Source organism: Lemur catta, chromosome 7 (genome assembly GCF_020740605.2).
Source record: "Lemur catta isolate mLemCat1 chromosome 7, mLemCat1.pri, whole genome shotgun sequence".
NCBI classification, from domain to species: domain Eukaryota; kingdom Metazoa; phylum Chordata; class Mammalia; order Primates; family Lemuridae; genus Lemur; species Lemur catta.
Genome location: NC_059134.1, coordinates 66,106,543 through 66,131,012, shown reverse-complemented (window position 1 = coordinate 66,131,012; position 24,470 = coordinate 66,106,543). Strand labels below are relative to the sequence as shown.

Below are 24,470 nucleotides of genomic sequence, written 5' to 3'. Positions count from 1 at the left end.
TGTACACATTCATCATTTCATTTTATTCACACGACCTTCAGACACAGAGCGGACCTTCAACTGTTCTACTATCATGGGAACTGGGGACAATACAACAGGAGGACAAAGCAAGTGGCCAGCTCATCACCAGCCACCAGGAGGGTACTGTGCATGCAATGAGTGGTTGCTTTTTGGGAAACTCCCTGGGCGTCTCTTCCAGAAGTCTTTGACAGAAGGATGAGTATCTGTGTTCTTGGAGAGGGGGACTGGAGCTCTGGGGTCATGAGGACAGGTCGGCTGGTCTTGGCGCCAGCCACAAACATCATGCTGACTTTCTGTCACTCCACCTTGGCCAACTGTGGGTCTCCAAATGGAGAGTGACTAGCTCCAATGTACTAGGGAGCTCCTCATCATCTCTATAGGGGAGGATGGATGCTCTAACAGAGCTTCTTCCATGATGTCAACCAATGTAGGATTCATGGGGATTCGTGAATGGATCTGCTGCCAGTGTTTCTGTGTTTTCTCTTTGGGTAGTTATTCCTGAACCTAACCTTCAGGACTCCCCATCTCTAAAACCGTAAAGACCAAATTTGTTGGAGTAGCTTCAACATCCTTCAGAAGCTGCTCAACCTGTTATTCTAGTTTCACATTCTTCCTCCTCCCCTGACCTCTCCTATCTCACATACCCCATAGTCCATGCACCTGCTCCAGCTACACTAACAAATCCCTAATTCCCAGTTAAGCTTTTGCTAATGTTATTCCCTTTGCCTGAGTCCTTTCCCCCAATGTCTTTGTCCTGCAAACTCCTATTCATCCCTCAAGACCTAGCTCAAATATCCATTCCTCTATAGAGTCTTCTTCAACTCCTCTGACTACAGAGTTTTCTTTTCTTTCCTGTGAACTTGCACAGAATATGGCCCACACCTATTATCTTATATTTATTGTAAGTATTAGTTACTTCTCTGTACCCCTTGCTTGACTGTCACCCCTTGAGAGTCTTCTCTTCATATCTCAAACTACTCCTGGCACGTGGTGGATAACCTAAATGTGTTTGTTGAATGAGAGAGAAAGAAATCTGACAGTAATATACTCACGTTAAAAATATCAATCAAGTGCTAGGTGGCTTACAACATTATTTTTAATCTTCACACCAACCTTGTGAGTTAGATTTTATAATCATGGAGCACAGAGAGGTTGAATAACTTGCCCAACTGCTAGCCACACAGCTAGTAGTGGAGGAGCAGAAATTTGAGCACAGAGCCCGAGGAATGCCACATAAAAGCCTCCTTTCTGCAAGGGAAGCAACACAGTGTTCCCCTGGCTGGACTCTCACTCAGAGACTTGTCCAGCTCACACGGCCTTAAGTTTGGGGCCAAAGGAGGGAAGAGATGCAAATGAAAATGGGCAAAGCTGGTTTCACTAAAAGTTGTGAGATTTAAGTCCAGACGGCAATGTACTGGACCCATTTAACAAGGTGTAATATTTGAAGAGGAGAGAGGGCCTCCTCCCCACCTAGTGAGGAACCAACACTTGCGCACCGAGGGCTCGAGAACACAGCCCAGCCCTGGCTCTCTGAGGCTGCAGCCCACCGGCAGCCCCCGGCCATGGCTTCTGCGGGGCCAGCGGAGGTAAGAACCCTTAATGCTCAGGGGCTCCAGAAGGACTTGGCTTCCCAGGGAAAGTGGCTGCAGGAAGCAGCACCGACAGTGGGAGGCGGCGGGGACCCACTCGGAGCATTAGAAGGCAGGCCTTTTTTTTGTTTGTTTGTTTTAATTTCAGGATATTGTCGGGGCAGGCCTTTGGCAAAGGCAGCTGGCATTCAGAGGGCGGTGGCAGCAGCGGCAGCCCAGGCCAGGCAAGGGGGCGGGGAGGAGCAGGAGGAAAATGGCTGGCGCCGTTTTAAGTTGATGAAGGGACATCTGAGAAAACCCCTGGAGAGCCTCCCAGACGTAACTGGGAACCACTCTGAGATGAAAATACTGCAATAGCAGGCGGTACAAGAACCACAGAGATGCTGAGTATCACTGTTGACATGGTCCCATTTTCACCTCCTATCCCCTTCGGCCTGGGAAAACAGGTTGAGGTGCACTTTTATGGATCTTGTTCCATATCACTTTTATTTCATTCATTCGTTTATTCACTCAACAAATATTTATTATACCCCTGACATGATTTTACCATCCATACAACCATCTGCAGCATATACGTATACAGATGACACTACAACTTCTCCAACCTAGGATGTACTAACTTTCATTTCAATGGTGATTTACTTGGCAGTTGTGAAATAATACCTCAAAAATCTAAGGACTAATCCATAACTGTCCTAATTTCAGAAATGTATAGTTATTTAGATAAACGTGTTTACAAAGTAACAAGAAATTAAGCTGCAAACCTTTACCCATTTAACAAATCACCTTTACTGCAATGTCAAAATCACCCAAAGGTAGGACTGTCACCAAACAGCAGGCATGTGTGGGTGCCACCCCCTTTTCTCCTGGCCTTCATTCTTCCCCAGCCAGGCGGGGCACAGCCTGGGGACTCTGCACCATCCTTTTCCTGCACTGTCAGTGAGAGTAACAAGGGACAGCTTGCAGTTTGCCTGGTCTTTGTGCATGAAAAGTGGACTGTGTTAAGCTTGGGTGAATGCCTGCTGGGTAATAAAAGGAGAAACTGCCTATTTTTTTGTCCTGAGTCATCCAAATAAACTGTATTTGTGCATTATTCACAATAGCCAAGGTATGGACACAATGTAAGCATCCAGGGAAGGATGAATGGATAAAGAAAACGTGAAAAAATAAATATACACACAATAGAATATTATTCAGCCTTTAAAAAAGAAGGAAATCCTGCCATTTGCAACAACATGTGTGAACCTGGAGGACATCGTGCTACGTGAAATGGGCCAGGCTCAGAAAGGCAGATACTGCGTGATCTCACTTACATGTGGAATCTAACAAGGGTCGGACCCACAGAAACAGAGTAAAATGGTGGTTGCCAAAGGCCAGGGATGGGGAAATGGGGAGATGTTGGTCAAAGGGTATAAACTTTCAGTTGTATCAATAAGATAAATAAGTTCTGGTGATCATGGTGACTATAGTTTATAGTAATGTATTGTTTTCTTAAAATTTGCTAGGTATTCTCACCACACACACAAAAGATAACTATGTGAGTTGGTGGATAGATTTATTAGCTTAATTCTGGTAATAATTAAGCTAATAATGTAATTTCACCAGTGTATATGTATATCAAAACATCACATTGTACACCTTGAATATATACAATTTTTGCTTGTCAGTTATACCTCAATAAAGCTGGGCGTGGGGGGACCAGACTGCATTTGTGCCCTTATCAAGATGGCTCTGAGCGTCGTGATGTTGGAATAAATGCTCCAGCTCAGCCCCAGGAAGCTCCCACCAGCGCAAGCCTAACTCTGTCTGTGTTTTTGTTCTAAACCATCAGGGCCCTCCCACCGCAGGAATCTCCTGCAGTCCACCCACAATAGTCCTGACGGGGGATGCCAGTTCACCAGAAGGAGAAACTGACGAAAACCTGGCCAACAGGTACACACGCCAAGTGCCGGATCCTTGTGCTGTGATGAACAATGTTTCCTAGAATGTGGGGATCGGGATCAGACAGCTATATTTTTTATAAATCTTTTCTTCTTTCTTGTGTCATTTTATTGATTAAAATCCAATCAAGCAGTTTTTCGAAATGAGAGAGTTGGGGATTTTCCCATTATCTTTCTCCCCATATGATATTTCCTCTCCTGGATTTGGCCCTTTGCACTCTGCCAGCCTTTAATAAAGCACAAAGCACAGCAGGGAGTTTCCTGTAATAACTGCCCAGATGTTTGCAGATAAACCTAAAAGGTGAGAGTCTTTGTAGAGTCCTGCCCCTGGCCAAAGTGCGCCCTGTGTGGTGGACTGTGATCTCTTGCAGGGGACATTGGCTCACGTGCGTGGGGATGTCTGTGCCTTGGTTTTACGGAGCATTAGTCCATGCATCAGTCTAGCTGGAATGAGATTGTCTAGGTATAATTTTCAAAAAGGTAAAAAGATAATTCTCATATAAATATCTAGTGACCATATGTCAAAAATCTACTTATTAATAAGAGAAGCAGCAGGACAACAAAGCTGGTTCAAAGAAGGACACAGAAATGGATACCCATGAATAATCAGAGGCAGGGAAGAGAGCACTGGAATAAAATTGCTAAGTTAGATATAAAATAAGCTAATGTTCCACAGGACAATGAAACTGTGTATTTCTCTTTTCTCCCAAATGCAAATCATCTGCATCTCCACCAGACAACATTTACATTTTTTGATGTTTCTGCAAGTTAGATATCAGCTTAGAGTCTGGGCCCTAATAAATAGTAAGTAGTGAGCGAAAGTTGCATCCCTTGAGAGCAGGTACCTTAGCGTGCATGGGAAGCACCTGGGGAGCTCATTACATCACAGCGCGCTGGGCCCACCCCTAGAGTTTCTGAGCTGCTAGGTCTGAGGTAGGGCCAGAGAATTGGCCTTTCTAACAAGCTCCCAAGTTGAGAGTCAGAGGAACCCTAGAGAAGTTTGTAAGGTGATGTTCTAGGATGACTTTCAAAGAATATGCAGGCACTTTTTTTCCTATTTTCAAGTTGTGGATTAATTTTCTTAACAGGATGACTCTGTTCTGTCTTTCAGAGTTCACGGTCCCCACAAGAGGCTTTCTCACCGACACTTGAAGGTTTCCACTGCTTCGCTGACGTCTGTGGGTAAGGACCAGGCCAATCTGAAGGCATATCGAGTAGTAAGGATGAAGCTTGTCAGCGTGGCTGGGCTCAGCCCCCTCCTCTCCCCTGTTTCCAAGGCAGCCCATCCATATAAGCCCAACAGGGCAGCGTAGACGGCCCCTCTGTGCCTGCGTCCAGATGCCTAATTTCAATTTCTTTTGGTAAAAAGACAAGAGCAGGGCATGAAAACACAGGTGAGGAAGTTGAAGAAAGGCAGAACAGCTGGGTGAGGCTCAATTCTGGGGCTGAGTCCTCCAGCCCCTGCTAGAAAGGCCCAGAGCAGGGTAGGAGTGTGTACCTGGGTGGACAGCTGGCTGCCCTGGTCACCTTCTCATTCCCCAGATGACTTCTCATGGCCTGCCCTGGGCTGTACAAACATAGAATACAAAGTTGTTCCCTGCCTTCGTGTTGTCCATAGTCTATGAGGAGACTGAGAAGTGAACAGATATAATCAGGACACTGTAAGGGCCTCCTCAGAAGAGCTGGGGAAACCAAGGTAAGAAGGGGACCAGGTCTCTCTGGGGAGGGGGAAGGTTTGGGTAGCTATTCCGCAGGAGAGGGTATTTGAGTCGTGCCTTAGAAAGCTGGGCCGATAGACAAGAGGGAGGAAGGGCAACTGCAATGTTCTGCCCTGTGTATTAGTCGGGGCCCTTCCAAAGGATGGAAACCCAACTCAAATGACCTTATACCAAAAAATAAAAATAATAAAAGCCAGGGCTTGAGATCTCAGGTAGTACTGGATCCAGGTGCTCGAATTGGGTTATTAGATTGTCCCATTCCATCTTGCAAGTCTTCTTTCTTGCGTGCTTGCTTTCTTCTTGGGCAGGCTCTTCACACATGGTAGCAAGTGGCTACCAGCAGCCCCAAGCTTACATCCCATCAGTGGAGAGAGGCTTCCTCCCCGCCATGTACCTGCACAGTTCCCAGGGTTGCTGCACATGGCCATCCCTGAGCCCATTCCTGTGGCCAAGGGGATTGAATTCAGTGACAGGCCAAGGCTGGTACACGTTCCCACTCTTGGCACTTGGGGTGGGGCTGGGATAGGGTTGGCCAGCTCCTTCCTAACTGATGTATTGAGTTTACCCAGTGAAAACTGAGAGCTGTTGCCAGAAGAAGGGGGCATGGAGGCTGGGAGAGAGACAGGTGCCATTGCCTACAGAAGGGCTGGAGTGGGGGGCCCTTGGCAGGAGAATGTGGGGCCAGCAAAATCGTCTGAGACTGGTTGGAGTTTGGATGCCACACTGAGGAGCAAGAATCCCCATGAGATGAGCAGAGAATGGCACGGCCAGACGTGGCTCTCAGGAAGGTCACTCCACCAGGCAGTGGAGGGTGGGCTGGAGGGGCTCACCTGAGGGCAGGGACTTGCCAGGTGGCTGATGTGATTGTTCAGGTAAGAGCGAATGAGCAGGAACAGAGATGAGGGGCAGGTTGCAGAGAGATTTAAGGTAAACGCGAGGACGTGGGGGTAACTCCCATGCCCCTGAGCAGCTGGGTGACAGGAGGTGTCATTCGCCCACCATCCAGAGGGGGTGTGGGAGAAGGGGCAGTTTTGGAGAAGGATGAGGGTAAACCATGTGAGGGGAGGGTTTGTGTCGGTGGCCCGTGATCTTTGGATTCCTCCATTTATCCGCAGACCCTGAGCCCACTAGCTTGTTAAAGAAACAGAGACCTGAAGCAAGAACAGACTAGGGGGAGCAGAGGGCATGGAGGGGGGCCCTGGCTGGCCTTCCATTCACGGCAGAGCGCAGGGCAGTTCTGGGAACCAAGATGGCTCCGTGACCCTTTGTGACAGAGGACCTGCCACAGCCACGGGTTACAAGCCGGAGCGGCCAGGCCTGCTGAGGAGACCTGCCGAGGAGACACGTTTGTCCCCACGCAACCCTCTCTGTGGCATTAGGCTGAGGTGTGGCTGGCGGGGGTCGGCGTCCCTGGACTGAGGTGTGGCACGGCAGGGCTTCTCAGCCTCGTGCTGAGGGTGCAGTGGCACTCACCCCAAGCTTACCCTCCTTCTGTAGACCCTGCGGGGCACATCATCGACCTGGTAAATGACCAGCTGCCGGACATCAGCATCTCAGAGGAGGACAAGAAGAAAAACCTGGCGCTGCTGGAAGAAGCCAAGTCGGTGAGTGAGCGATTCCTGACCCGCCGCGGAAGGAAGTCCAGGAGCAGCCCCGGAGACTCCCCGTCAGGTAGGACAGGGCCAGGACGCTCAGGTGGCTGCCCCAGGCCCCCCCAAGGTGGGGTTGGAGCGGTGAGGAGGGAAGGAGCAGGCGCCAGCTGCGGTGGGAGCCCTGCCTCCGAGGGGGTGGCCTTTGACTCGCCGGCCCCCGGACCCCAGGCCCCACGAGAACTCAGCCTGGTAGAGCGGGCCCTGCAAGGACAGGCCACCTTGCTCAGCTTCAGAAGCTCCAAAATGCCTATCCAACTCTAGCCCAGAAAACTCCTGCTTTTCACTTTTTGGCCGCTTGTGTGACCCTTGTGACTTCCTGTTTTGCCAAGAAATCTCAGCCCATATGGTGGTATGAACTTAACTTGGACCTCTCCCCTAATCTCAGCGTTTGCCTCCCTTTTTCTCTCCCTGCGTGGGGAGAAAGGCTCTGAGTGAGGCCCATATGCACAGACCCCCGGGCTGCACGTCTTCCCCAGGGGACCCCGCTCCGTTGGCCAGAGCCCCCTCAGAGGTCTGGAGAGGCCGTCCTGGGCTCGCTCCCTCTGAGCTCCAGCCGCAGGCCCCAGGAAGGGGTCTGGGCACTCTGGGGAAGGGGGGGGGTGGTCTTTGGGGGCAATTTCTGGGTTAGAGGACAGATCTTCCTAGGCCCTGAAATCCTCCTGCTACTTCTATGTTAGAATCGTTCTTCAAAGCAAAAGGTTGGCCCAGGTTTTTTGGACAAGTGCAAATGTACTTTAGAAAGAAAAGGGGAACATTTGAAATCAGGAAGTCTAGAAGGTACAGCCTTTGGAGCTATACCTACCAAACAATGCCAGGTTCTCAGTTTCCGGAAGGTGCTTTGAGGTTAGGCCAGGTAGGCTTAGGAGTATGACTCTACCCCTCACCCTCCATCTCCCAAATGACCTGAGGGCTGGGCTGCAGCGGGAGCCTTGTATGCCCCTGACCCCAACAAGGCAGACCCAGTTCCCAGGGGTCGAAATACCTAAAAGGATGTTTTTGTTGGGCTGAAGTCCTAAACCTTCAGCAACTCTGGCCAATTTGTGTCTGTCTCCACAGCTGTTTCCCCCAACCTCAGCCCCGGAGCTTCTCCCGCATCCTCTCGGAGCAACTCTCTTACTGTCCCCACCCCAGCAGGTGAGGCCCAGCCACCAGGGACTTTCCCACCCTGCCTCTCCCTGGGGGTGGCGGCCCAGCATGAGCTGACCAGGATGCCCCCAGCCTGCTGATTCCCCTTCCCCAGGGGCGCCAGGCTGGGCCACCCCAGAGGAGGCAGGTCTAGCCCAGGAGGAGGCAGGTGGGGGAGGAAGGGACTGTGACGGGCTCTCTCTGCTCAGGGAGGACTCGGGTCATCACAGAGCTTATTTGGAAAGGCCTTTTTGCTTTTTGATTTCTTCCCTTTCACTTAGGCTGCATCCAGGGCCACACCCTCGGGTCAGCAAGGGGAGGGGCAGGGTGCCAGGGAAAGCAGCCGCCCTCGTCAGCACCGTGGGGCATGCTCAGGCCGGGTTCCTGTGCCTCAGTTTCCTCATATGGTTTCTGTGAAGATGCAATGAGGGCCCAGCACAGAAGCTGGCACGTGGGAGGTAGCCAACAAATGGTGGCACTGCTGCCTCCGGGCCTGAGATTGCCAAGGGAGGACATTCCGGGGAGGCGGATGCGGCCAAAGGCACAGCTGAGGGTCTGGGGTGCCAGACATCGCTTACCAGTGTCTGGACCATTCCAGGTTTGGGTGTGTGCAGTGGCCCACAGTCCCCTCTGCCCGGAGCTCCAGCACAGGTAACGGGGGCTCCCCTTGCCTCACTGTTTCTGCACCAGTGGTCTCTCCCCTTACCCCTGATACCCAGGGGGCCCTTCCTGACCCGCTGGAGATGAGGGTGCTGGGGGTGGAGGCATTCATACCACGGCTATAGCCTCCTTGAGGGTATGTCAAGAGGAAATATGGTCTGACTGACTTGTGTTTACTTTCTCCAACAGAAAGGGGATGAGGCCGAAGTCTCTTCACCTCAGCTTGGCGAACCTGTGAGTTTGAGCTTTGCCCAATGTAGATGGCTTGGGTGTGGGAGACACAGTCTCCCAGAAGTCCAGGGTGGCCCCTGGACAGCCTGTGCATGTGCGTGAGTGGAGGCTCGGCTGGGTAAACCAGTAGACTGCTCTGCCCCATCGTGACTGGAGGTCTGAGGGGGAGGGGCAGGGAGGTAGGGTGCAGTGCGGTGACCTCCATGGGGGTAATGCTCACAGCTCTGCCCCCAGTCTCTGCTGGTCAGGGATAAGGTGGACCTCTAGGCCCAGCAGCCCCTGTCGGCGCCAGCCCCTGGTTGAGATTCTGCCTCGGCCAGCCAGGAAAGCCTCATCCTTGCTGATGAGCAATAGAAGTGCCGGCACCTGCTCAGAGCCAGGTGCCCACGTGCCTGAGGTGTGTCGGGGGTCACATTAGAATTCAGTCTCACCTAGAGCTGGGCCCACGATAGAGCTCTCTGGGAGAGTTTCAGCTCACACACAAGGCAGCCCCACGCATCTCCAGACGTACCCACACGCTGCTCACAAAGCAGGTTTCCCCTGGGGAAGGAAGGAAGAATGCAGAACCTTCAAACTTCTGAGAGTTAGATGTTACCTTTGCAAGAATCACCTCATCCAGTGATCCTTAATGTCTTTTGGATCATGGAACTCTCTGGGAAGTTGAAAGTTGTGGATTCTCTTCCAAGAAAGATACCCCTTCACACAGACTAACATACACATTTGCATATAATTTTAGAGGATTCACAAACCCAGGCCCCTAAGAGTTAAGGTCCTTGCCAGGCAGAGCCAACACTAGAATCTGGGGCAACGGAGTTGGGGCCAGAGCTGCCTTCTATTCTACTCTCATCCTCAGCTCCCAGCCCTGGGGATGTTCTTGGCTGGTTTTGAGTTGCAGGTCCCATTGTCCTGTTTTACAAACCTCCAGCTTATTTGAGGGTCCCCTTTGCTGGGTCAGACCTACCTGAGAAGCCCTCCCCTTTCTCGAAGTCCACGTGTACCCCCCACACACACATACAAATGGCCCCCTTGGTGGGGTCCGTGGGGACAGAGGCCCCACAGCAGAAGTAGCCCCACCTGTCTCCTCTCCAGCCTGCCTCCAGGGTCCCAGCTTTACCTTGTCTTTTTCAGAATGTCCCCAAAGGGCTAACTGACCGGAAGCAGAATGACCAGAGGAAAGTGTCTCAGGGAAGGCTGGCTCCTCGTTCTCCTACAGTTGAGAAGTCCAAAGAAATTGCAATAGAACAAAAGGAAAACTTTGATCCTCTCCAGCACCCCGAGACCGCACCCACAGGCCCACCTTCTAGCCCAAGCAGCAGCGGGAGAATGGCCCTGAATAGCCCCCAGCCTGGCCCTGTGGAGGGCGAGCTAGGGAAGCAGCTCCCGAAGACTGCCAAGGAGGGCAGCCCTCTGCCGAGAAGTCCAGCCCAGGGCCCGGGAGGGGCGGCTCCCCCAGACCCCCAGGGGAGAGGCCCAGCTGGAGAGCCGACGGGGTCCAAGGTTGGCTCCAAAGCCGAGCTGCGGTCCCCTGCGCCCCGTAGCCCCCTACTGCGGGGGGTCTCCTGGGACAGTGGCCCTGAAGAACCCGGCTCCCGGCTGCAGAAAGTGTTTGCCAAGCTGCCGCTGGCAGAGGAAGAGAAGCGTTTTGCAGGCAAAGCCAGTGGCAAGCTGGCCAAGGTGCCTGGACTCAAAGACTTGCAGATACAAGTGCAGCCTGTGCGGATGCAGAAACTGACCAAGCTCCGAGAGGTGAGTTGGGGGTGGTGGGAGCAGGACCCCTGGGCTAAAGACCTCTGGGCTGAGCCTGGGCCCCAGGGAAGGCAGCTCTGGCCTGGACTTGGGCCTTACGGGGCCCTAAACTTCCCCACCCTGAGAAGTCAGGCCCTTGTGTGGCATTATCTTCGTAAAAACCAGTTTCAGGTGCTTTTTACCCCAGTTACCAGGCAGAGGTCAACCTGGGATGTAGTTGCCACACAAAGCCATGTTTCTGGGGAGGGCGGCTGTGTGGAGGGACACGTGGGCCCCTCATTCCTGGGCTGTTTTCCTCCTCTAGCTGGAGTCGGTGGCTCACAAACAGGAACCCCTTCACGGAGTGCCTGCTCCTGCCCAGGACAGGCTTGGCAATGGGAGGTAGTCCTGTCCTTTGAGCTGCCCCAGGCTTTCTTCCTGACACCTGTTAGCAAAGGCCTTTATCTCCATCTACAAGGACAATGATGGCCTTGAGGGCCGCTTCCCTGCGGAGAAATTCCTCCAGTGCCCGTGGTGGCCTCACCTGCCACTGGCCATCAAACCAGGCACAGTCGGCTCTCACGGGGCTGCCACCCTGGGCAGGGTGTGACGGGGGTGTCCAGAGACGTAGAGGAGAGAGGGAGTTAACAGGACAAAGAAGTTCTGACTGGCCCTCTCTTCCCCAAAAGGCCTGCATGGACTATAAGCCAGGGCAAGGGGGATTCCTCAGGGTGGGGTCCAGCGCCCCTGCAGAGGGGAGTGTGGGGCAGGGAAGAAACCGAGGCACCCAGTAGCACTTGGGCACAAGCGAGGGGCTTTCTGTGCTAGCAGGACACATCTCAGCACTGGCCACTGTCCTATTCAGGAACCTTCGCAAAGCTCTAAGTTGGAGGTTCAGGGGGAGCTGGGGCCTGGCTGCTATTAACATTCTACACGGGAAACCCTGCCTAGCCAGAAAGACCCAACTAGTGGATCAGCACAGGGCCTAGAGGGGCTGCCGTGGTGGGCCACAGTCCCAGATCCCTGAGGGAAGGTGGAGCCAAAGGAGCCAGACAGCCAGGGATTTGCCTTTGCACAGGCCACAAGCTGCCCCCAACTCCCTACGCCCCTGCAGGTAAGGTGCAGAGAACCTGGTGGCCCCGTGCCACCAGCCACCACCCTGGCAGCTGAGCACCCTGCCCCCACACCCCAGTCCTGCCTGTCGAGAGCCGAGGGGCTGTGGGCCTCAGCTTGCTAAGCAGACGTGTCAAGGGGCCTTGGCCTTGACTTCCACTTGGATCATTAGCACCCTCTGCTGGCCCCTTCCTTTCCCTCTCTTTTGGGGGGCAAACCTCTCAAGTGGCCTCTGCCACACCAGAGGCTGAAAATCCAGGGAAGGCACAAGTCACAGGGGGCCAGGAGCTCAACCAGGTGTTTCCACTTGGGGGCCTTGGACTGGTGCTAATTGGCTTAGAGCAGGTATGAGCCCCCCTGGGCCACATGCTGTGGTCAGCATCCCTTCTCTCTGGGGGGGCTCTACCTGCTGAGGCCCCCAGGCAGCAATTCTTAGGCCTCATTTGTCTGTAGAGTGAAAAAACTCAAGAGGTGCCATAAAAGGCCATTGAGGAACCAGAGGGGTGTGGAAGTCACACTCCTGGAATTGGGTACTCGCTGCCCTGAACTGCGAGGCAGGAAGTTCCAGCCAGCCGTGAGATCACCCGAGGCTGTTTCCAGGAGCAGCCCCACACACACCCAGGGACCCCCTGTCCCCAGAGTCCTCCACAAACCTCAGCCCCAGTGTGGCTGAGCATTCATTCACCCTGAAGCCCATGGACTTATTTGAAACAGGCCATGCCAAGGGTAGTTCTTGACCCCAGGACAGCAGCGCTAACTGCGGTTTCAGGTGCCTGTGTGGGCTGGGGGAGCAGCTGCTCAGATCTCTCCCTGCCGTGCCCGCCCACCCACCTCTGAGGCTGCCCGGCGTTCCCACCTAAGGCTGAGCGGTCACAGAACCACAGAGAGAACCAAGAGGAATCTAGCCTGGTGTCATCACCTGAGATGTTGTCTTTTTCTTTTCTGCAAAGGAGCACATCCTGATGAGAAATCAGAACTTAGTGGGGCTCAAGCTTCCAGACCTCAGTGAAGCCGCGGAGCAGGAGAAAGGTTGGTGGGGTCGGGCGGATGTTCCCTCAGGCCCGGGCTGGATGTGTCTGGCCAGATCAAGGAAGGTAGGCGTGTAAACATGAGGCTTCCGTCAGTGGCCTTTGTCCATCCCAGTGGCGAGCGTGGGCTGGCCACGGAGTGGGCCCTCGGTAAATATTTGCAGACGCACGAATGAATCAGATCGTGTTTGCTGCCTACTCAGCGCACTTCCAAACCCCTCTCCTCCCAGCCAGGCCCCAGGTGGGCCCTGCCAGCCTGCCCTGGGCCTTGGTGGTATCTAGAGGGTCAGAGGCGTGCCCCAGGCCTGAACTTTTGACACTTCCTTTTCCCCTTACACCCAGGAAGCCGCCCAAATAGATCAATTCCTCTTTTCAAAGCATCAGAGCCATCTCTTGCTTTCTAATCTGCTGTCACCACAAAGTCCATACCCCAGCCCTGCCCTGCTGGGTGGCCGCAAGTCCCTTCCTCTGAGCCTGTGGCTTCTTACCACCCCACCCTCCCCCTGCCAGACTCATCTTCTGTGCACAAGGCTCGGGTCTCTCCCCACCCCCGCCTCACCCTCCACACTTGTCCCTGCTGATGGTTTCCGAACAGTGCCCACCATTCTAGATCTAGATCCCAGCGCGCCCAGCAACCTTCCTCTGCCCCGTTCCTCAACGTGCGTGTGTTGGGCCCCACCGTGAATCGGAACTGTGAGGCCTGTCACTGGCCAGCCAGGTGACCTGGGCAAGCGACTGAACCTCTCTGGGCCTGATCCCCACACATATAAAATGAAAGTAAGAAGAGTAGGTTATCATGGAGATTAAGTAACTGAATGTTTGTAAAGTACCTAAAACAGTGTCTGATACATGATAAGTGTTGTCTAGGTGTCAGCTATTATTATCCCTAGAGTAGGAGCCCCCAAGGGCAGGAATCCGTGTGTGTGTGTGTGTGTGTGTGTGTGTGTGTGTGTGTGTGTGTGTGTGTGTGTTCTCTACCACTAAGTGCTTACAATAGTGCTGGCACTACTGGGCCCTGAATAAGTGTTTACTGAGTAAACAAATGAATGAAACCGTGTAGGATGTAGCAGGGGAGCTGAGACAGGTACGTAAACATAGTCTGTGACCATCACTGTGGTGCCAGGAGGTGGGCAGAGGAATGAGTGAGCTTGGAGGGATGAGGGTTTCCACTGGGCTCTTCCCTCTTCCACTGCCGCCTCCCCGTGGCCGCTCACCCTCAGGCCTCTGTCCATGCTGCGTCTCCCTCCTGCCGCGCTGTGGACTCTCCTCTCTGAGTCGCATCATACATGTCCCTTAAAGCAGTGGGCGAGTCCCACCAACTCTACGGTCCTCCTCTTTTCCTTATTCTCTTTTGTATCTCACTGTCTATATCCTATTCCTTTGGGGGGTATTTTTTTATTGTGATAAACTTACCATTTTTAAGTATACAGTTCAGTGGCATTAAGTGCATTCTCATTGTTGTGCAGCCATCACCACTATCCATTTTCATAACTTTTTCATCATCCCAAACTGAAATACTGTACCCATTAAACAATAACTCATTCCCTCCCTCCCCCAGCACCAGGTAACCACCATTCTACTTTGTCTCTCTGTATTTGACCATTCTAGGTCCCTCATAGAAATGGATTGGAATCATATAGGATTTGTCCTTTGGAGTCTGGCTTTTTTTGTTTGTTTTTAAGAGGCAGGATCTCACTCTGTTGCCCAGGCTGGAGTATGGTGATGCAGTCATAGCTCACTGCAACCTTGAACTCCTGGGCTGGGACTAAAGGTGCTCACCACGACACCTGGCTAATTTTTTTACTTTTTGGAAAGACAGTGTCTTGCTATGTTCCCCAGGCTGATCTTAAACTCCTGGCCTCAAGCAATTCTCCCGCCTTGGCCTCCCAAAGTGCTAGGATTATAGGTGTGAGCCTCTGAGCCCAGCCTTGTGTCTGGCTTATTTCACTTAGCAAAATGTCTTCAAGGTTTATCCTTTTTTTCTTTTTTTCTTAACTGTTCTTCTTCTTTGTTGCTCTGTTGCATGGGCTAGAGTACCGTGGTGTCAGCCTAGCTCACAGCAACCCCAAACTCCTGGGCTCAAGTGATCCTCCTGCCTCAGCCTCCTGAGTAGCTGGGACCACAGGTGCATGTCACCATGCCTGGCCTACTTGGTCATATTTTTGATAGAGGCTAATTTTTTTTCCCTATTTTTGGTAGAGATGGGGTCTTGCTCTTAGGCTGATCTTGAACTCCTGACCTCAAGTGATCCTCCCACCTCCGCCTCCCAGAGTGCTGAGATTACAGGTGTGAGCCACTGTGCCCAGTCTATCCTACTCCTTTTATTCCCAATCATAATAAACAAATTTCCTGTAGAGTTTTCCACAGTATAAATCATTCTCCACCTCTGATTTCATCTATTCCTCCCAATAAACTAAGAGAGGCAGGGATTCTTGCTCTCGTCTTGCAGGTGAGGAACTGAGACCCAAAGATTTCTTGATTCCAGATCTCATGGACTGGCCATCACATAAGCAGTGTTGAAACTTTCTGTTCTAGCTGCACATTTCAGACAAACTAATCCCCAGAAGGGCAGTGGGTGGAGGAGAGGCAAGTGAGGCTTCTCTGGTTGAAGGGGGCAGGAGGGCTCAGATCTGTACCTTCTAGAACTCTCTCCCTTTCCACTGTGGCCCCGAGTCCTCAGTGGACCCCAGGCTTCAGACACAATTTGAAAATCCTTGCCCCACTTCAAGCTGCCTGGGGTTGGTCTCAGCATAAAAGCCTTCTGTTTATGGATTGTTGTGCGGATGTGTCCGGAGTGTCACCAGCGATGTTGGAAGCCCCTGGTCTGAAATATGGTAACACCTACCTATTTATTGAACATTAATAAGAAGGTTCCCAGAAGTAAAAACAACATTGTTCAAAGGACTAAATTTTTTGAAAATAATTAACCATCTTTAGAAGAATCTCTTGAAAATATATACTTCCCTACTTTTAATTTTTAATTTACTAAAGCACATTTAAAACACTAGATAAAAAACTTAGCTTAAAATTTCACCCATAACCCCATAAAGTCTAAAAAAGTAACAGTTTTTATTCTTTCCAAGGTTTACCCATATTTATAATTTTTTCACAGTTGATTCAATGACTAGATATAACTTCCTGTTTCCTTTTTTGCTTATTTTATAACTAATTCTATATAGTTTGACTCACCCTTGGTTATCATTTAATGGGTGCATAATTCCTTTTGTATTGATGTATCTATTGTTGGTTATTTCAGATGTTTATAGCTCTTTGTCCATGATTAATAGCCCTACTGTAAACAATTATGTACTGGTAGGTTTTTTTATTTCTTCCTTTAAGTCACTCCCTTGGGATAAATTCCCAGACTTGAGATTCACAAGGACAAAGCGTAGGAGCATTTGCATTTACCAAATTGTTTACAATGAAGACTGCTACTGGCAAAGACTGAGTGTACGACTTTCTCTTAAGCATTACTGCACTGGGCTTTGCTTTTGCTCCTTATTGGTCAGAATATAGTAAGAATAATCAGTAATAATAACAACAATTATAATGTGTTTTTGTTATTAGTGTGAAATGCCATTTCATTCCAATTAATTTGTTAAAGCTCAAGCTTAAAATTTTTAAATATTTATTTACTTTTTAAAGACTCTGGTGAATTAACCACTCATTTCTTTGCCCATGTATCCGTTTGGGTCTTGGGTTTTTTTTGTTGGTAATACATGTAAACTTTATACATCATAGATATTAACCCTTCATTGGCTGTATTTTCTCAGTGTTTTCATTCAATCATTTGTTGCTTTTTAATAAGTTTTGGGCTATTTTAGAGGAATTGTAAAGATTTTATATAATCTAGTTTGCGTATCTTTTCCTTTGAGAAGTCTTTCATTATTTCAATCATAAAAACATTACTTCTCCCCAGTCGGGATAACAGATCTACTTTCTACTGGTTTATCTATCATTTGATTTAATTATATTTATTTTGCTAATACCTCTGAAATTTATTTTAAAATAAAGGTATTTTAATATTTAACATCCTCTTACCTCAATAATATTTTAATAGTTTTTATATTTCTTTCAATGGCTTAGATAGTCATATGTTTTTCTTTGCATATACCAAAGACTAATTCTGGGCTCCTGATCCTGTTTTATTCTGATCAATACCATGTCATTTTAATTACTGCTGTCTTGTGATATGTTCTAGTATGCAGTGGGGTTAGCTCTCCTTCATTGCTGCTCTTCTTCAGAATATTTGTTGATATTCTAGATACAGAGATTCAGTGCAAAATAGCAGAGCAACTGGACAGAAGTCAGGAGATAGATTTGAGTTCATGTCCCAGTCCAGACACCAATTAACAGATACTTTAAATGTGTTCCTCAACCTCTCTGGGCTACTACTCGCATTTGAAATTTTTATCATTTTGTATAACATTTGAATTGTGATTGCTCTACAGTTAGATTTGTTTGCTTTAAACTTTGTAGACTTTTCAATTACTTAATTTGCAAACATTTGGTTCTCATTCAGGCACATGGTTTGTCCCTCTATTAATTTAGGTACTTTTTTCTTTCTCCCCTAAAAGATGTAAGGTTCTTGTACACATCTCCCACTTCTCTTACCACAGCACATGCTATGTGATTTATATTTTTGCTTGTTTATTTAAGAAGAATACTCTTTTTTTCATTAGATTTTGTAGCTGATAATTAGTGGCATAGATGAATGCTGCTTGGTGCTATACTAGCATTTTTTGTATAATATTATTAACAAATGATAGAGTGATTACTACAGTGATTAACTAGTATGATTATTATAACTAGAGTGATTATTACATGCCAGATATTGTGCTAAGCACTTGACAGTATTTCACTTCATGTTCACAACAACCTTGGGAGGTGGCTTTATTATGTTCATTTTACAAATGAGGAAATTGAGCCTCAGGGAGGTTCTAGTTGTGTGGTTATTAATTGCAGAAGCTGGAATTGGAGCCTAGATGTGTCTAACTTCATAGGCTTTTGACAACTTTGCAGAAAAACTCTTTTTCAAATTTTTACAATCAAACCATGTCATTTTAATTTGATCCAATTCATTTGTCTTAGTTGTATGCCTGCGTATGTGTGTGTGTGTATTTCTGTGTATCTGTATATGTTTTATTACTTTGGCAACATTCCCTAATTTAATAATGGTAATAAGGAGAACATTTGTCTTGTTTCCCTTTTTTTATTGAATTTTTGTTTTTCTCTTAAGGATCAAGCTGTATCTTGGTATTAAATAAATGTACTATTTTGATTTTATATTTTGTATTACAAAACATGTAAGATATAAAATATATAATTATTTCATATTTTATAATATTTATTTTTAAGGAAATATTTTCTTCCAGGTTTTAAGATTTGTGTTGAATTATGTCAAATGTGCTTTGAATATCTATTGAAAAAAATCATGTATTTTATATCATTTAATATATTTCCATATATAGAAGTAAACCTTTGTGCTGATAGAATAAAATTCATCTGGGGCCAGGTGCAGTGGCTCACGCCTGTAATCCTTTTGGGAGGCTGAGGTGGGAGGATTGTTTGAGCCCAGGAGTTTGAGATGAGCCTGAGCAAGACCCCATCTCTACAAAAAATAGAAAAATTAGCCAGGTGTGGTGGCATGCAGCTGTAGGCCCAGCCACTCAGGAGGCTGAGGCAGGAGAATCACTTGAGCCTAGGAGTTTGAGGTTGCTGTGAGCTATTATGACACCACCACACTCTAACCTGGGTGACAAAGTGAGACTTTGTCTCAAAAAAAACCAATTCATTTGGTCATGGTGTATTTTCTTTTGTATATACTACCCAATTCTATGTATCCACATCTCTTTTAAAGTATTCTGCAACTTTCCAGCATTAGTTAAGATAAAATCTAAGTAGTTGTGACACAGAGGCCCCAAATATGAGACTGTATAGGAAAGAGAAGATTGTTTCACTCTCAAGTGACAGTTCTCAGGTGAGCTATTCAGGTTAGTGGCTGACTGTGCTCCATGTGATCATTTGGGGACCCTAGTTTCTCGCCTATTGTCATTTCACTGTGCTCTGAGGTATTAGACTTGATACAAGGTCGAAGCTTGACCACAGGCAAATCTGGGTTCCCACTTGAGGGAAGGAAAGAGTGGAAGCCCAGAACAGATTTAAAAAAAAAAATAATGTGGGAGTTGCACACATCCTGTTAGCTCCCATTGCATGGATGATGATGTCACGTGGCCATAGCTAGCAGCAAGGGAAGCTGGGGGGCACGGTTGCTGGCGGGACAGCTGGCTGTATGCCCAGATTAAACCCCATTCACATGGAAGGAGGGGAAGGCAGATGTTGGTGGATGAGTAGGTGCCTCTGTCACATTGTCTTTTACTTAACAATATACTTTAGACAATTTCTCATTTAATGCATATGGAACTTTTTAGTTTTTTAATTGTTTTGTGGTATTCTATTATCTAAAGAACACTATAGATAATTTGACTCCTATTAATCTCCTATTAATATTTGTTATTTCTACTTTTTCTTCATTATAAGCAATGTTATAATGACCATTCTCTTCCATGTACCTTTATAGACCTGCATGTTTTGGCACGGGTGGTTATCCTAGAGGTGCAATTGATCGATCAAGAGGTACTTACATTTAAATGTATATATGCATACTGCCAAATTAGCTTACAAAAAAATTTGCCAGTTTAGATATCCACTACCTGCAGCAAAACCTCACTGTCCAATATTAGTAGGGCATGAGTTGGGTCTTAGAAGCAAAATTATCAGGTAAATGAATTAGACACCTGTAAGCACCAAATTTAAAAAATAAAATTAAGCATGTTAGGTGTTCAATAAATACACACTCCCTCTCATTTTCTCTCAGTTCTAGGGTCTACATGGTTAAGAGCTCAAGCTTCATCACTTACCAGCTGCATAGCCTGGTCAAGTTTCTAATTCTCTTGATGCCTCAGTTTGTTCATCTTTAAAATGAGCATAACAATAGTACCTACTTCACTGAGCTGGTGTAAGGTTTTTATGTGATATTGGTCTTTATTCCAGCAGGTACCTGCCATACATTTTAATTTCTATCACTGAGATGGTAGAGCTCTGTCTTACCAGCCAAATGGGGCTTTCTTGTACTCTGCACTCCATGGTGCCTAGGACAGTGTTGGAGATGTGGTGGGCAACCATATGTGTTTGATTAATATCTTCAGGGTTATGAATTTCTTTTCTTATATTCTGTAAGCCCCATCCCCACCTGCACCCAGGACAAAAGGCTTTGGGAGCATTTTAGGAGAGCAGGCTCAGAGTACTTACGGGCCCTAAATACAACTGCTCATGGGGAAAGCTCAGCCCTCTTATGCTTGTCAGCTGTCCCTTTGGGACCTGGGGAAAGATCCTTATCAGAACATCCTGGAGTCTTAAGAACTTTGGCTCTCCTTCAGTTTCTGAAGACTGGGAGGCGCATTTTCATCTTGCATCTGGTATTTTCAACAACCCAACCAGTCCCTTCTCAGGAACTATATTGTACGATGTTTTGGTCTTTGATCATCTGCAGGTTATTTTAAGCTAAATGTATAGGACTGACTGTAGGCTGATTCTTGGACTGTGCGCTGGGGTTGCATTAGGTGAAAAAGGCTCAGGCATTGCCATCAAGGGGAGGGCCTTGCCCCGGCTACCGTTATCAGTCCCCTTGGCTTTCTCGGCAGCCTCCTACCTGGTCCCACTGCCTGTACTCCTGACCCTCACCCAGCTCACACCACGGCCAACACAGCAGCCAGAGGAATCTCTAAAATGCAAATCTGTTTCAGCATCTTTAGAGGCTTCATTCCGCTCTGAGGCTGAGCACTTGAATCCTCAGTAGAAGCTATATGGCCCTGGGTGACTGACCCCACCCACCTCCCCAGCATCTTCTAGGGCCATGCTCCCCCTCACTCACAACATCTTGCCCTTCCTTCGGCAGCTCATTCTTTCCCCTCTTGAGACTTGGCACGTGCTGTTCCTTCTACATGGGATGTTCCTCTTCTCTTCATCTTTGCCAGACGAACTCCCATTCAACCTTTAGATATCTGCTCAAATGTCACTTTCTTAGGAAGGCTTTCCTGGTACCTCCAGATCCCTTGTCCTTTATAAAATCTATCACAGTGTACAATGAAATGTTTGGATGTTTCTTTAATTAATCTCTGTCTCCCTAGATAATAAGCTCCCAGAGAACATAAGCATGTCAATTTTACTTAGCATTGTACCCCTAGCTCCAAGCTCATTGCCTGGGATATAGTAAGCTCAGTAAATATTAAATGAATGCGTGAATGAATGAGCTCACCTTCGCTGTCCAGAAACACAAGGGTAGACAGAGTCACAACACTACATTGTGATAAGGCTTTAACAGAACTTACAGTACCTAGAAACAAAGAGGAAGAAGCAGGCAGCTCAGGAGGGGTGAGTCAGGGAGGGTTTCCAGGAGGAGCAGCTTTAAGCCGAGGAAGAAAAATTCATCCCACGGCAGGGGAACAGCAGGAGCAAAGGCATGCAGCCTTCTTCTAGTGCTTAGTTGTTTCAGGAACAGGAGGAGTGTCATGCGAACCAAGTGTGAGCTGAATGTCCCAGAGAGATGGGCAGCAAGGCTGGGTCAGTGGGCTGGGACTAGGGAGAGCAAAAGCTTTGAGGACCAATTAATGAGTTTGAATTTCCTTTAGGACACTTTGGAAAGCCAAAGAAACCTGCATGTAAGGAAGGATCAAATCTATGTTTTAAAATAATTCTTCATAATTTTGGACAGATTTTGATGGCTGGCCTGAAACATGAGTGGCTGGAAATAGGGGGGCACCTGGTAAGAGGATGTGGAAACAGCCTTGTGAGAGGCAGTGAGGTGGTAGGGATGGGGGGAAGACAGTGTGAGAGCTATCTGGAGATCAGCATGGCGGGGCTTGGTGAGGAGACGGAGTTGAGGGGCAGACCAGGAAGACCCCCAGGTACTTTCTGCATGGCTGTAGGTGCTGGACCGGGAGCACAGGAGGGGCGTGCTTGACAAGGAAGACAATGAGTTTGGGTTTGGACATGTCAAATGTCCGTAGGAAGCAGCTTGGATGCAACAGACAGACCTGTTTTTTGCCTCCTGACTCTAGTAGTAGACCCTAGAGAATCTATTTGATTTAGCTGAGCTTCAGTTTCCCCAGAAAATGAGCTTAGCAGTGTTTACTTTGCAGCACTATTGTAAGGAATAAGAAAGAAGGTAAACCTGATGCATGGTTGATGTTCAGTTAATGGTGACTATTGAAATGATTTTTTATTCTCCTTATCCAGGTGGCAATGTCTAGGAGGTGGTTGTCTATCAGGACCTAGATTTTGAGAGAGGTGTGGGCTGAGGCAGAGAAGTACATTGAATAGACAGTTCTTCCATACACCCAAGTCTGGGCTTCGAGCCCAGGTCTTGGGCAGGGAAGAGGCCTCCCGGAGAAGTTAGAGGTGAAGAAAGTTTATCCCCAACTAATAGTTTTGGCCTTTAGCAACCATCCTGGGGCTCAGAGCATCTTTAACCAGAGCCTCCAAAGCTACTTTTCCAAGTTCCCGAGATGGCCAGAAACAAATGTTTTCATTAGAATGAACTGGTATAGGCAGACATTTTGAAAATAATTTTATTCTGTTTGTTAAAAATGGTTCATGTTCATTATCTAAAAATAGTGAAAAATACAAGGAAGAAAATAAAAATGGCTTACACCAAACACCCTTTCTCCACAAATAGAGACGGAGGGAGGGAAAAAGGAGGGAGATGGTACTAGATAATACTTTTTCACAAAAAAGTATTACAGTTTAATTGAACTCTAATTAAAGTGAAGTGCAACTGCACGACTTGCTGAATTTTGGTAACTGCTTCCTCCAAAGAAGAGAAATTGGTTTCTAAAAGTGTAAAAAATGTATTACGAAACACACAAAGGGTTTGGAGTCATTGAAGTAGTTTTCTTGCATTATATGTGTTAAGTTTGTTCTAAGCTTTGGACCCGGCAATTGTTTTAACCAGGACTCACAGACCTGGAAATGACTATCATGAAGGAATAAAAATTTATATTCACAGATTCCTCGGAACAGGAGGTGCACGGCACACCACGCAGGGCTACCTGGGGAAGGACCAGAGTCAGTCAGGAGGCAGAAGCAGTGAGGGGGGAGCCCAGCCTAGAGCCTTTGCTGGGGTTCTCAGGGGAAGGAGCAGTTGAGGCAGCGTAGGCACCCTGAGTAAGTTTAGGATTGGATAGTTTGAATAATTCTGGCAGGCTCTGGGCCATAGGGATGGGTCCCTAGTCATCAAGTACCTGGCCCTGGGGTGATTTAGGGCAGGGTGTGAGGGGTGGAGAATACCGGCTTGGTATGTGAGAATTTGATAAAGGAGATGGTTGGAGGTGTGTAAGTTCTGGATTGGTTGGTCTGTATTTCAAAGACACATTTGAAGGGAGAGTTCTTTCCTGCCTCTAGGAATTGCCTAAGAGGGGCAATCTCTCCAGGATTAAGGCCCCAAATGCCAGAGCATCAAGAATACAGCAATGAACATTTAGTCACTACAGTGGTACCTGCTGACTTCTTGCCGGAAAAGAGGAGAACAGCAGCATTTCTTTCCACCTTAATGTTTCTTCCTGTGTTTCCATTTTGCCACTACACATGTTGAATTCTTCTTTGTATGTCATCCAGATTATAACGTTTACATTCCGTTTTGTAACCATGGTCTATACAGTTACTTAGTCTTAGCCTTACATGTAAAAGGACTTCATGCTCACCACTAGTGCCTTTACCAGGGCTTGCCATTCCCAAGTTTATTATTTTTATTTATAATTTGTTTCTCTGGGTGGCATTTTCTAATAGTTTTCCTAGAAGAGTTCAGAGGTGCTATGTTCCCTGAGTTCTAGCATGTTTGAGAATTTTATCTTGAAGGACAGCTTGCATGATTATAAAATTCTTGGGTGACCTTTTTTTTTTTTTTTTAGGACTGTGTAGATGTTGTTCCACTGTATTCAGTGTTGTAGAGAAGACTAGGACCAGATGATTTCCAGCACCCCTCTCACCTTCTCCTGTAGATGTCTGTCTTTTTTCTGTGAGGATAGATAGGGAAACATTTCTATACCTTTTTTTTTTTTTTTTTTTTTTTAAACATGGTGTGCTCTGTCAACCTGTGGGTTCAACTTTCCCCTCAATTGAGGAAAATTTTTCTTCTGTTATATCTTTGAATATGTTCTTTTTCCATTTGTTTTGTTCACTATTCAAAAGACAACATAATTCATAGATTGGTCATCAGTGCCTTAACTCCAAGTCCGTTATTTCATCTCTATGTACTTCAGTCTTTCTTTCCCTATTTGTATTCCTTGTGATCACTCAATCTCCCCCACCCTCCTTACTAATTCAGTTTGAAGCTATTTCTGTTTATTCCATCATTTCCAATATATTGGTTAGTTTTTTATTTTCTAATTTCTTAATTCTACTATTTTGGTCTTCAGTTTGTTTCCTTAAATAGAAATCTTCCTCCATCTTTGTGTGATCTTCTCAACCCAGCTCTCATTTCTTATTTTTATTTTTTTTCAGGTTCTAATTTCTCCTTGAGTCAAAGCATTTGTGGTCTATATTTTGCACAAAAGTGTCCTTTTGCATTTTTTGTTGTGTTTCTTGCAGCTATGTTTCCATCCTGACATCT

General features: G+C 47.6%; 1 protein-coding gene and 1 long non-coding RNA gene across 2 annotated transcripts in view; one reads left to right on the top strand and one right to left on the bottom strand.

Moving 5' to 3' along the window:
* The window catches only part of IRAG1 (inositol 1,4,5-triphosphate receptor associated 1), a 77,494-nt gene that overhangs the window by 13,130 nt on the left and 39,894 nt on the right, over positions 1 to 24,470 (top strand). Inside the window, exons 2-9 of the mRNA XM_045557511.1 lie at positions 3,442 to 3,542; positions 4,662 to 4,732; positions 6,766 to 6,939; positions 7,977 to 8,054; positions 8,644 to 8,696; positions 8,895 to 8,939; positions 10,065 to 10,682; positions 12,725 to 12,803. Of these exons, the coding sequence (XP_045413467.1) occupies positions 3,442 to 3,542; positions 4,662 to 4,732; positions 6,766 to 6,939; positions 7,977 to 8,054; positions 8,644 to 8,696; positions 8,895 to 8,939; positions 10,065 to 10,682; positions 12,725 to 12,803 (1,219 nt within the window). The remainder of the gene's footprint in view (positions 1 to 3,441; positions 3,543 to 4,661; positions 4,733 to 6,765; positions 6,940 to 7,976; positions 8,055 to 8,643; positions 8,697 to 8,894; positions 8,940 to 10,064; positions 10,683 to 12,724; positions 12,804 to 24,470) is intronic.
* Positions 6,808 to 12,800, bottom strand: LOC123642438. Its single transcript, XR_006736453.1, has 3 exons — positions 12,694 to 12,800; positions 9,368 to 9,476; positions 6,808 to 6,854 (listed from the first exon to the last, which is right to left on the bottom strand). It is a non-coding gene; the product is annotated as an uncharacterized LOC123642438 (long non-coding RNA).